Source organism: Pleurodeles waltl, chromosome 6 (genome assembly GCF_031143425.1).
Source record: "Pleurodeles waltl isolate 20211129_DDA chromosome 6, aPleWal1.hap1.20221129, whole genome shotgun sequence".
Lineage (NCBI taxonomy): Eukaryota > Metazoa > Chordata > Amphibia > Caudata > Salamandridae > Pleurodeles > Pleurodeles waltl.
This window is the reverse complement of record NC_090445.1, coordinates 863,987,335-863,999,419: the sequence shown is the minus strand read 5'-3', so window position 1 is coordinate 863,999,419 and position 12,085 is coordinate 863,987,335. Positions and strand designations below refer to the sequence as shown.

The following is a 12,085-nucleotide window of genomic DNA, read 5'->3' as shown; positions in this document are numbered from 1 at the left end:
ACGATGACTGTGTGGCTCGCCGCCGCCGCATAACTTTAAACTCATCAGAGTTTGGCACACGACCCAACTGCATGGGAAATATCAACGCATCTACAAAACTGCATGGATCTGAACAAATGCATCGTACCCTTGGCGTCAACGCTTTGCTCCATCAAAGGTACTGTTTCAACGGATCCTGCACGGGTTCTGTAGCTGGCCTACCCTTCAACCCAATCAGCCTGGATTTTGGATTTTCACTGGCCGTCTCGACCTCAAATAACCTTTTGACAGTTAGTGACTTCTAACCACTATTTCATATTTAATCTTGAAAAATTCACTCAACTTCTACCGGCTGGATTTTTGTCATTTTGGTCTTGTTTTGCTCAGATAACTTTTCTCTCTTTTTCTAAACTGGTGTAGAGCCCTTTTTGTCATGTTTTCATTGTGATTCTGTGTGTGTCTTGCACAAATACTTTACACATTGCCTTTTAAGTTAAGCCTGACTGCTCTGTGCCAAGCTACCATAGGGTGAGCACAGGTTTATTTAGGGAGTGTAACTGACTTACTATGCCTAAGATTGCGGTCTCTACTTGAACAGGGTGCATACCTCCACCACGTACAGACCCAATTTCTAACAGATGGTTTCTGCAATAGTCAGTAATAATTACACTTAGGTTTAAGGGAGTCTTGAATTTTCAATTAAGATGAATTAAATCTATTCCTCCACATTCCATCCAAGGTCTGATTTTACAACAATGCTTGCACGATGTTTCAATGTATTAACGGCTAAATGACATGACTTTCAGATTCTGTATTACCCTTATTTCAGATGATTTATTTTGGATTACCTTGATTTTATTTTGCATTACCATTATTTTGACCTAGTAAGCACCTATACATTTATTTCAGACTTTTTAATTTGTTTTTGTAATTTTCTACATTTTAATAAACATATAAATTTCACTTATATTTAATTTATGTTTTTAACATTTAAGTATAAATCCTACATATGTTTCTAATTTCTTCTTCACTTTAAGCCTACATAAATAAAGATTGTTTATTTTGTCTTTAGTCTTATTTTAAATGGGGGGAACCCCCAATCACCTGTACATTGTTGTGTATATATTACATACAAATTGCCTTAACCCTAATAGCTTTCACCATACTCTGAGTTAGATGCATGACTAACCCTAATTGAAACCAGCAGGACACTCAGTTCAGAACTCTAAATTAGATGACTGAGCAAATGTTACCAGAACATCAATGACGTATTTGGAAGGAGCTACAAACTTTTCTATCCGGTTTGAGTACGTGTGTCACAATAATCAAAGGAGGAGCTCCCACGCACCTGATCTCTAAGCGCACTGATCTTGCAAAAATCTACTTTGCTCACACCTGGTCTTAACAATGATTTCTGATGTCCCTTGTCCTACCTTTGTGCTTCTTACTGGGATCTACTGGACCCACCAAAAGTGTGAGCACTCCATTAAGCCAGGCTCTTGCAGTTCCTCCTTTATTTAGCTCTAGTTCCAGAGGTTAATCAGCTGAAAAACAAAAGTGATGGAGATACAATATACAACACCCATGTGTTTTGTTTACTGAAATCCCTGATTGGTAAGGCGAGGCATGCTAGAGTTTCACTTAAACAACTGGTAAATTATCTTACAGATTAATATTATTAAACGAAAAAGAGGACGACATTAACAAGTGTCAGGGGACAGGTACTCTTTTATTGATAAATATAGATATATACATAAGCAGATATTCAAAAATCCATAATACATCCATTAAAAAATGATTTCATAATATAGTTGTTTTTCCTCCTCTCGGATGCAAACAGCATTGCTTAATTGTACTTGCATAGCACCTCATGTCCTTGTCAATGAGACCCTCCAGTTGATACAGATTTAGTAATAATTGTGGGTACCTTAATATTTTCGATTTTAAAACAACCCTAAAAAATCCAGAAATCCCTGAAGATTTGTACTACTATTGCTTAGGCAAGAGAATAAATCAACTAAAAAAAGTTTTGAATCTACATATGTTATGATAAGCTATCTTATTGCAGTTCAGTCAGTGGACAAGCTTCTCTGTCAAGAGCTGGGATCAGCAGTGCTTCGTCAGCAACACTTTTCACAGTTAATCTTTCAACTGAGTAGAATGGCCACTCATTTAGCTTTCTTCCTTGAATCTAAATTTAGAAACTGAATTTGGTTCTAAGTGAAATGTCTGATAGGGTCCCAGAGTCTTTACTATCATGTTCCATAAGTAGTCATTTATAAAAGGTGCTCGCCCTGGCATCACTATACAGATTCAGCTAGAGGCAAAAAAATGCCAGGGTGCACCGAAACTGGCTTACTTCACTTTACTATATGCCTTCCACTGCACCTTATTGACAAAAATGGATGTTTGGATTTCACAATCATGTAAGATTGCAAACACCATGTTTTTTTTGTCTGGTGCCAATTTTGAAAATGTATACTTTAATCACTGTTCTTCAAAGTCAGTCAAAAAACTGCTGAAAATGATTTTTCGGTGGGAAGTAGGACGTAGGAAAAATAGGCTAATGCTCCACGTTCTGGTTGAATCTGCATTATACATACTGTACTTCATCTGCATGAAACTGCAAAAAAAAAAAAAAAAAAAACTCAAAATGTATGTTCAGTATTCCTCAAATATTTACGGATAACCGTATTTATTTCAAAAGGACAGAAGAATAATGGCATAGGGTCATGGTAGTGCACAGACAATGATTAGTGGTGTAATGACAACGTGATATTGTGCTCCCAACGAACTGCACAAAAATAAAAACACAAAAAGGGCCAATGTGAATAGAGCCAAACAGCAACTTTGAACCTTCCACAATACTTCATCAATTTGTGAGTGAACATCATATGAAATTAATAAAGTGACCACTGATGTATCTTCAGTACTTATATTCCTATACTTCACCTATTATCAGTTTGCACCGTTAATGCCAGAAAAAGGGGGCACACAATGCTTTTTAAAGTTTCTGAAAACCACAGCAACGCACTAACCGTTACTGCACAGGCTAAGGCATGCATTTACATCACTAGAATCTTCTGATATCTCTTCATTAAAAGTCTTCCAACTTGAAGGATTAGGTCAAATGTGTCAGGCGAAGGAGAAAGGTTTTAAGGTAACAGGAGCAGGGTAGAGACTGAAGGAGTGGAGTCAATGTAAAAGTAAACTCACTCTTCTGAAAAGTTTTGGTTGTCTCCAATACTAAGTTGGCTGGGCTTCTGACAAGTGCAATCCCTAAGGAGGCATCCTATAGCTGCACTCTACAGGTCCCAAAAAAGCCGCATTTACAAAATGCGGACTCATTTTGCTCTGAATAAATGGTCATGTACATTTCAATGTGGACACAGCCCAGCTACAAAATCACGTTTGAGATGGGGAAGACTGTGCATCTTGCAATTCTCATCTTAGATTTACAAACCAGCACCTTCATCTTCCCATATATGAGGAAATGGCAGGGACAGGCTAAAGGATGACTTCTGGCCAAGATCGAATCATACCCAAGGCACAGTCCCATAATATACAAGACCAGCCGCTCCAAAGAGACAAACTCTGAAGGAAACAGAAAAGTGAGCTCTTAGTTCCGATGAAAGTGTGTTCAGGCTATAGACACCGAAGTGAAATTAACTTGTCTTGACCCTGATGGGAAATAGTGGAAGGTTTGGAGGAGAACCAAGCTTCTAGCTCACTGATCGTTGTAGTAGAAATGATAGAGACCAGAATACATACATCAGATTTGAGAATGCAGATAGTATAATAATCCACAGGCTCAAAATTTACAATAAACGTGACTGCAGCAAACTAAGATCCCATTGGGCGACTTGTTTCCCCGTGAAACGAACGCTAAGTTGAGACATTAAAGGAAGCAGTGTAAAACTCATGTCTTGAGATGAACAGGATCTACGGCATCCAAGGGAAACCACCACTCAATCTATTACAGAAGGTCTGTTGACATTATAGAGAACTAGGAGGGCATGAAGTGGGTTGAAATGGTAGTTTGAGATTAGAATTACCAGGAGGGGGACTTTAATTGAAAGGGTCAATCTCCTTAACAACTTGAATACACGGCCTATTGAAAGGACCCCACAGCTCTAGGCTTGGTAGTTCTTATGGCGATACCTGATTTAGCAGTCCTGAGCTGCAATGTTACACAATCTCATCTACAGGGAGGGTGAAAAGATTCAATCATCGGGCAGGTCAGTAACATTACCCTTCATCTTCTGCAAAGGATCACTGCTGTTAACGAATGGATAACTCCTTGTCAATAATACCAGGTGCAATAGCAATTATGCTCTTCAACATCAAGACGTTTTCTTTTGCTCCCTCACTGACCAGAGAAGGGATGAACCTTAGTTCCTCTAACTGGAACTTGGTATGAGGAAGCTGTACTTCTAGGTTCATGCTTAATACAAATGCCACAGACTGCCATGATGGAATAAGCAGTTACTTGAGAAGAGAGCCTCTACTACCACCACCAATTGAGAAGGAACTGCCTTTCAAACACATTCTTCTATAAGTGACCTTTTTGAGTGCTTCATCAAACAGGATTTTACACTACTGAAATGTATCATTCTGTGTAGCAAAGAGATCCTCTAGTTAACTGTCACTACCCCTATCAAATTATGTCAATGGTTTGCCTGTCCATTCTACGCAGTTGAAAGGAGGGGTTCTGTTGTGGTCGGGTGTACTTGGCTTAGCAGATACATGAATTCCCCTAGCTCATCCTCAGGCTTTGTTTTGGGGGGGGGGGAGGGGCAAATGGGGGATTTTAGGGGAGTCCAAGTGGATTTTAGATCAGGATTTCAAGTCACACATAACAAACAAGTCCAAGGTGCTCTGAGGAGATGACAAGTTATAAACATTTGCTTCAAAGTCTGCCAAGAAGTCAGTGTCTGCAGCTACCACTCAGGACAGGCGTCAAAGGAGTCTAGGCGCACCATAAAGAGGAAGAGATCCTTTTGAGAACTGAAACAGCAGTCCGATTTAACCCAACCATCAATATGGATGATCAAAGCAGACTGAGTGGAGGTTAAGAGAAAAATAAAAACATAAAATGCAAAACAAGTTCCAGTCAGTGCCAGATGGCGTAAATTAGGAGCTGAAAAGGGTAGATAGCAATAGCTGTGCGCGCTTAGGGTTTCAGCGACGTAACAGCACTCTGCCAAGCTGGACATAAATATGGCTTTCAACAGCTTTACAAAGTAGCTTCCAGCCACATCACTGGGAGTAGGACAGAACCAGAACTTAAGACGGCAAAAATCTTCTATCATAGCCTGTAAAATGTAAGCCCGTGCCTTTTAGTTGACTGCTTGTTAAGTAGTCTAAGCAATCTTAAAATTACTATTTATTGATGTTTACCACCATACACCCGCCACCCAGTCATAGTACTTAAAAAATAAGAAAAGAACCCTGTGGTGTGCTTAAAAATATTCATTTTAAAGTAAACCAAACCACACTGCTCCTGTATCCCTCTGCGGGAGGGTCTCACCATAAAATCAAGGTACAGGAAGAAGCTGTGGCCATGCACGTTTTTACTTGGAATGTTTTAATTCAAGTACATTTTCTACTGTGAATGGCTAAAAATAAAATGCTCGCCATAGATAATACGTGACAGGCAACTGCAGTTGCGTTTTTAAAGTATTCTTACCACAACCAAGCCTTTTCTTCATTCACAAGCAGGGATCAATAGTGACCACTGCAACCGTGAAGCCAACTCATAATAGGAAACCTGGAGACCACCGAACACTACGGCCTTAAAAAGAGGAGGGTCTCTGTTTCCCAAAGTTCACATGCACTCTTAGACCCCTCACATTACCTCCTTCATATCCCTAATTTTTGCGCATTGTTTAATCGCTACTGCAAAGTAAACTCTAAAGATTAAGACAATGCACTCTTGTTACACTTTAGAATTGTGGTAGCATTGTGGAAGAACATCAGCTTGCTCGTCACCAGATAAGCCAAATGAAACATCTGGTTTGTTATTAAGAGGTTTGACCATTCTGCTTGCTTGTGCTCGGCACCCATTGCTTGTTTTGAGGTACACAATGGAATGATGGCAACTACTAGATTCTCTTTTGTGGTGTACTATGGGCTCCTGGGTAAGTGCTTCTTTCTCAGCCCTGGGTTGTTCAAAGCGTTCACAAGTACATTTAAAAGTCTTGGGAGATTTGATTTTAGTCATCACTGGTCACTCCTGAAGATCATGGGTTGTAATCTTGACATACTCTGGCTTGTGTTGCTATAGCCCTTGAGCTTCTTGAGAGCATTTTCTATTTATGTGTTTATCTATTTACACTGTTATACTCTGCACACTCTGCTTGGCTTCATCTTGTAGCCTTTTAATTAAACTGTTGCTTTTTGGGCAATGTATTACAAAACTGTAATTCTAAAAAGTCTATATTCTTGAAGTGTTTGTGGAACGCTTTGTGCCTCAAAATTCAAAAGCAGTTTGCCAATGTTTTTGTGGTCCTCATTTTGAGTGCTTAGTTCAAAAGTCTATAATACCTCAAAACGCCACAGCTTATGCTACCAAAAGTAACTCAATTTTATTATATTTTTTTAAATTAATCATTACCTTATCAATTAGGCACCTGAAGGACATAAATTGACTAGTTATTGAGGTTTTTATAACTATACATCCACAGTATCGATTGAGTATAGAATTTATGTTACTGACATCTGTGTATTTTATTGTCCCATGGGGCAATTAATAAAAAGTCTTAATCAAAGATCAGAAAAGCGTACTTGAGTTTCACTGTCCCTCACCACAAAGAAATCTAAATTTGGAAACGAAATGACAGCCAACACGGATTAATCCAATAAAGACGCCTGACAGATAGCTACAGCTATCCCGTGAAACTAGAGCCCTGTGCAGTCATTGCAGCGCAACCGGGATCCAGTTTGCACAGGTGCTTAAGGCAACTAAGGAGCAGCACAGTTAACAGAAGGAAAAGACACACAAACAACAAACAAAAAACACATTTGGTTCAAAATAAAATTCCTGAAATTGGTCTCAGACAAATCTCCTCTAGCCTGGTCTTCGATGCTCATTGTTTCTTGTAGCCTGCTGCAGAGTGAACAGGACGTGTCCGATATCCAGGTTCATTTAATGCCCTGCAAGCCGCCAACCTACTCACCCATTGTGCAATTGATAACAATGCATGAGGCCTCAATACCAAGACCATTCAAGCAGGTTCAGTGGTGCGGAGTTATGTCCAGGCATGTTTTTTTTTGTGCAGTCACAAGCAGAAAGTAGTGCAGCAGGTTTTCCCTTGTTGTGCCATTTCCCCTCATTTGCCTTCTCAGTCAATCCTGGCTCAAGAAAATAATATTTGGTTTACCCACGGAGGAAAGACTAGAGCAATTTTGATGCAGACCAGCTCCTCCAAAGTAAAAGTATTGGTGCCAGCTAACTCAGAGGATTAACTTTTTTCACTTTTCGGTTTCCAAAGGTTGATTGACAATCACTTGTATTACAAAATCCTTTTGGATCTTGGTTTCCTGCAGTTTCATTCTGTCTGTGAGCAATTTCCCTGAGAAGAACCACCGTTGCCAGCTTGGATCAATTTTTTCCTCCGCAAAAAGCTGTTTCTTCAGCTGCCCGATGGTGTCCGTCATGCTGGCATTCAGTTTCACATCCTTCCCGGTGGAGAGACGCACTTTCAGCTGGAACTCCCGCCTAGTGTTGGGGGCCTGCTCCGGAGTGTCTGCTCCTTCCTCGTCACTCCTTTCCATGATCAGGTTCACTGGTGGGGCTAGGCAGTACACTGGGAGCTGGTACCTATTACCAAGCTCATCATAGCACTCCGTCAGTGATCCTGCAAGAAAAGAGAAGAATTTACATTAGGGCACAGACGGAAGCCCCCCTGACCGCATAATAACTGCGTGGAAAGCTTATATGAGCTAATCAACTTTTCAGAGTTCCAAATCTTCCTGTTTAAGACAACAAAAATGGCCTTATTATTCAGGTTACTCACTCTAGAAACATATGCCTAAAAATCTAGTTTCAAGAAAAAAGACAGATTGCCACACAATTTAGATTACCTATTGGGTGTGTGGAGGGTGTAACAGGGAGCAACCGAGTGGAAGACATTAAAAAGCATATAGCATATAGGACTATTGTAAACTAAACTACCCTCGCTGAATCAGACTTTTGCTGTACAGTACGGCAAGAAATTGTAACTATTATTAAGAAGTAACATCAAGAACTCTAGAAAGCAAGCATGGTTCATTAAAGACAAACTGAGCAATGGAAAGCCCAAACTGTGGTTCGTGCTCCCACCCACTCCTTTCCAGAAAAGTGGGAGCCTCCTCAGGAAGAATTAAATCGTGTTACACCAATGTCTATGAATCGCAACTCATTCGGTTTCCTCAGTTCACAGAAAAATGATATGGCTGCTAAACTAAGGCTTTTTGTCCCATTTAATATTTGTATTTCAAAGAGTAAACAGGTGTATTCTCAGGAAACACTTTACAAAAGCAAGTTGAAGGATGCGCCTTCTCACTTTCATAAGCCACGCAACCAAAAACTCTTCATGGAGTGGTAAAGGTTAAAGACAATCGATTAAAATAACAGTCACTATGCTTATAACAAACTATGGATTTTGATTTCATTCGAAAATAGGTCGGTTCAGTCTCCGTTTACTTGTGACCAAGGATGCGTCCATATCACCTTTTTGTCCGACGTGTGCTACACAAGCATTCAACAACACAATGGCTTTATAGAGTCGCATACTCGGACTTAAACCCTATTTTTATGCAATATGCAGGATGGATGGCATCGTTCACGTTTTTTCATTTTTAGGAGCCTATTATCTCTGAACTTGCCTCTCAAAGCAAGCACCTGTGTTTTTCAAGCTTTTTTCTAAACAGTTGTTTTATTGTTTCGTTCTTGGTAAATGGCAAACAAAGAAAAGCGTTCATGCACATACGCCTTAGGGGGTGGGGGCTCTAGGATAGGCCTCTTAATGAAAAGGTGTCATGGATTTGTATCTACAGAAGGTACAAATCTACATTTCAATTGAAATAGTTAAACCACATCTAAGACTGCAGCTGGGTGTTCTTGGTTTGCGTTATACTTTGCAATGTCCGCTGGTACCTATTCACTCCCTTATTAAGGGCACGCCTGTAGGTATTTTCCACGGGACCCATGTTTTCTCGCATTTCACGAGGCAGTCCCACACACATTGGTGGATTATCACTCACCAGTCCATTCCTGAACACCAGTTCTCCAACAAAGGCAACACACGGCCTCCCACAGTCTTACCGCTTAAACAGGAGTCCAAGACTGTGGAGCATCACACCGGCTCTAAGTATTTGCAACTGGTTGTTTGCCTGTGTACAACTATTGGATGATGGACCTCATTACTTTGTATTATGACAGGTGTCCTACCATTCAATTGTTATGAATAAACAAAAAATACATCAAAATACATTTCTTCAATCGAATATATAAATTACTTATCCGAATTTTCACAAAGCAAACAATTTTTTTCACAACATTCAATATGTTGCATGCATATATTTTCTCATGAACAACAGAAATATAAATGAAGAAAGAAACGTCACTACTATGTGTGCAATGTACTTTCAGGTGGCAGTGTGTGTGTGTGGGGGGGGTGGGGCATTTATTCCCAAACTGCATACAGTCTCCTAATTTCTAATGCAGATTCATAGTTCCATCATCTTTTAAACTCATGTGGGAACTGAAATTATTTTTAAAAACGTTAATTGATTCCTGATTACGTTTCTTGCAAAGGGAGAAGGGATGTCCTCAGGGGCAGAGCAGTTAGAAATGTCATTAATGCCCCAATGGAGACTCACATGGTGTCTGGTCCGTAGTGTACAGCTGCTGACGTGTTTCAACCCCTACAAGTACAAGAGCTCCTCAAGAAACAGACCTTTCACTATCTTCTGCTGGAATGCATCTTGAGCAGTCAGAATGCTCAGATTGCATTGCACACATGGATACACTTCGGGCCAGATGTACCAAGCATTTTACTGGTAGCAAATAGCCCATCGGACTGTTTACGACCTGTGAAATGCTTTTTGGCATGTGCATATTACAGACTCGCAAAATGGCTGACTCATAACCTATTACCAACTCGCAACATAGGGTCTGCGAGTCGCTATTAGGAAGGGGCGTGAAAAGGGCTTCCCTTACTAATAGGGAGTCGCACTGGTATGTAGGAATATTTTGCGACCGGGAATGCAGTCGCAAAACATTCACATTTACCACCAACTTCAAGTGGGTGGTAAGCCATTTGCAAAGAGGAAGGGGTCCCCAAGGGACCCTTCTTTGTGAATGGGGGAGCCGCCAACATTTTCATAGAGCAGGCAGTGGTCCCACGGACCACTGCCCACTCACAAAAAGATGAAAATAATTATTTTCATTTTTTTATTTTTTATTTTTAAAATGCATCCAGTTTTCCTTTGAGGAAAATTGGATGCATTAAAAAAACTGCTTTATTTAAGGAGCAGTCACAGACATGGTGGATTGCTTACCCCAGCAGGCAACCATCCCTGTGAGTGCAGGCCATTCCCCAAGGGTCGCAAATTGCGACCTAAGTCTTGATTATTAATGAGGCAGGTCCCTTGCGAACCATTTGGTCATCGCAAATAGTGTATTAAGACCCTGTTGTACATTAGAGATTTTGACTCGCAATTTGCGAATCGCTAAAATTTGCAAATTGTGAGTCGCAATCTCTAATGGTCATGTTTTTCAGACTCAAGTATTTGCATGCCACTAAAATATTCCTAAAACAGATATATTATGCAAACTTTTAAAATGTCTGTGCATAAGTTATAATTTAACCACTGAATAGTACCAATGGCTAATATGATTAGGCACTAGCCTTAGGAAGCTGAGCAATGAATTTACAAACACTAACAATTTTTAAACCTCTTTCCAACATAGGGCGGACTACATTAAACATTTAAGAAACTGCCGATTACAGGGAACTTGCCCACTCAACTGGCCTATAGTAGCATTCCAAAGTGAGTCGACGGTTTGTCCTTATAGATGACATCCACCAAACAGGCTTGATTTTTTTCTTCTTTCTGTCAGTTGAAGATCACTTTTATAGCTTCATAACTTAAGCATCTCTTCCATCTATTCAGCACATTCACCACTCACTCAATTATAATACGACTTCAAGCCCCTGAGATGTAACATTTTACCTGGCAAGAACAGAATATGTGCAACTAGGGCAACATGGAGTGCCCATCTCATGCAGTATTTTAACAAGGAAAGGAAGGTTCTGATTGAAGTATGGATCACTGAGTACTACGCAGTAAAAGATCACTTTACCCAGGAGGGCCCAATCCTAAACACAAATGCAGGACACCCAGTAAATGAAAGGTATTGCAGGAGTAATATACAGAACTGATAAGGATTGTAACGCATATTGATCTTTTTTGACTGAAGGAGGTTCCTGTTGCCAGCGGTTCCCTGCCCACACTTTCTGCAGCAACTTACCTATCACTGTGGTGGGACTTTGTCCCCCAGTGTGCTTTGTAGGCCGGGCCAAAGGACTGCCAGGGGACCCTTCAACAGGGCTGGCATCCTGCAGTGCGGGTTCCTGTTGCCATCGATCACCTACCTGTACTTTCTGCAGCAACTTACCTATCACTGGGGTGGGACTTCATCCCCCTGTCTGCTTTGTGGTCTGAGGTGGGACCAAAGGACTGTTGACATGCTCTTCATTGCAGCTCTCAGACGCATGTATGAGGCGACCGGGCCAGTCTTTGCCCAAAGGAGGCTGGGCTGGGCTAGGAATGGTGAGGTAGGCCAACTCCAAGAGACAATGTCCTGGCCCCTCACAGCTCTCCCCAGCCGAGGCTCTGGCCTTAATCTCAGCCTTAACTGCCACACTACGAGTAAGCTCAGGGACATTGTACCCAACTTAGTGGAGGAAATATGCAAGGGTGTGGTAACCTCTTTCACATGTCCATTAGGGCCGGTTCTGGCTTACCTACATAAGGTTGAGGAAGCACTGACTAATCCGAGTGGTGTCTTTGAAGAGGGTCGCGCTTCAGTTTTACTGCCATCCCGCCCTCTGGGCAG

General features: G+C 40.9%; 1 protein-coding gene across 1 annotated transcript in view; it reads right to left on the bottom strand.

The window, feature by feature from the left end:
- Positions 1 to 1,684: 1,684 nt before the first annotated feature.
- Positions 1,685 to 12,085, bottom strand: part of UBTD1 (ubiquitin domain containing 1) — a 207,439-nt gene continuing 197,038 nt past the window's right edge. The window contains exon 3 of the mRNA XM_069239620.1: positions 1,685 to 7,838. Within this exon, the coding sequence (XP_069095721.1) occupies positions 7,453 to 7,838 (386 nt within the window). The 3' untranslated portion in view covers positions 1,685 to 7,452. The remainder of the gene's footprint in view (positions 7,839 to 12,085) is intronic.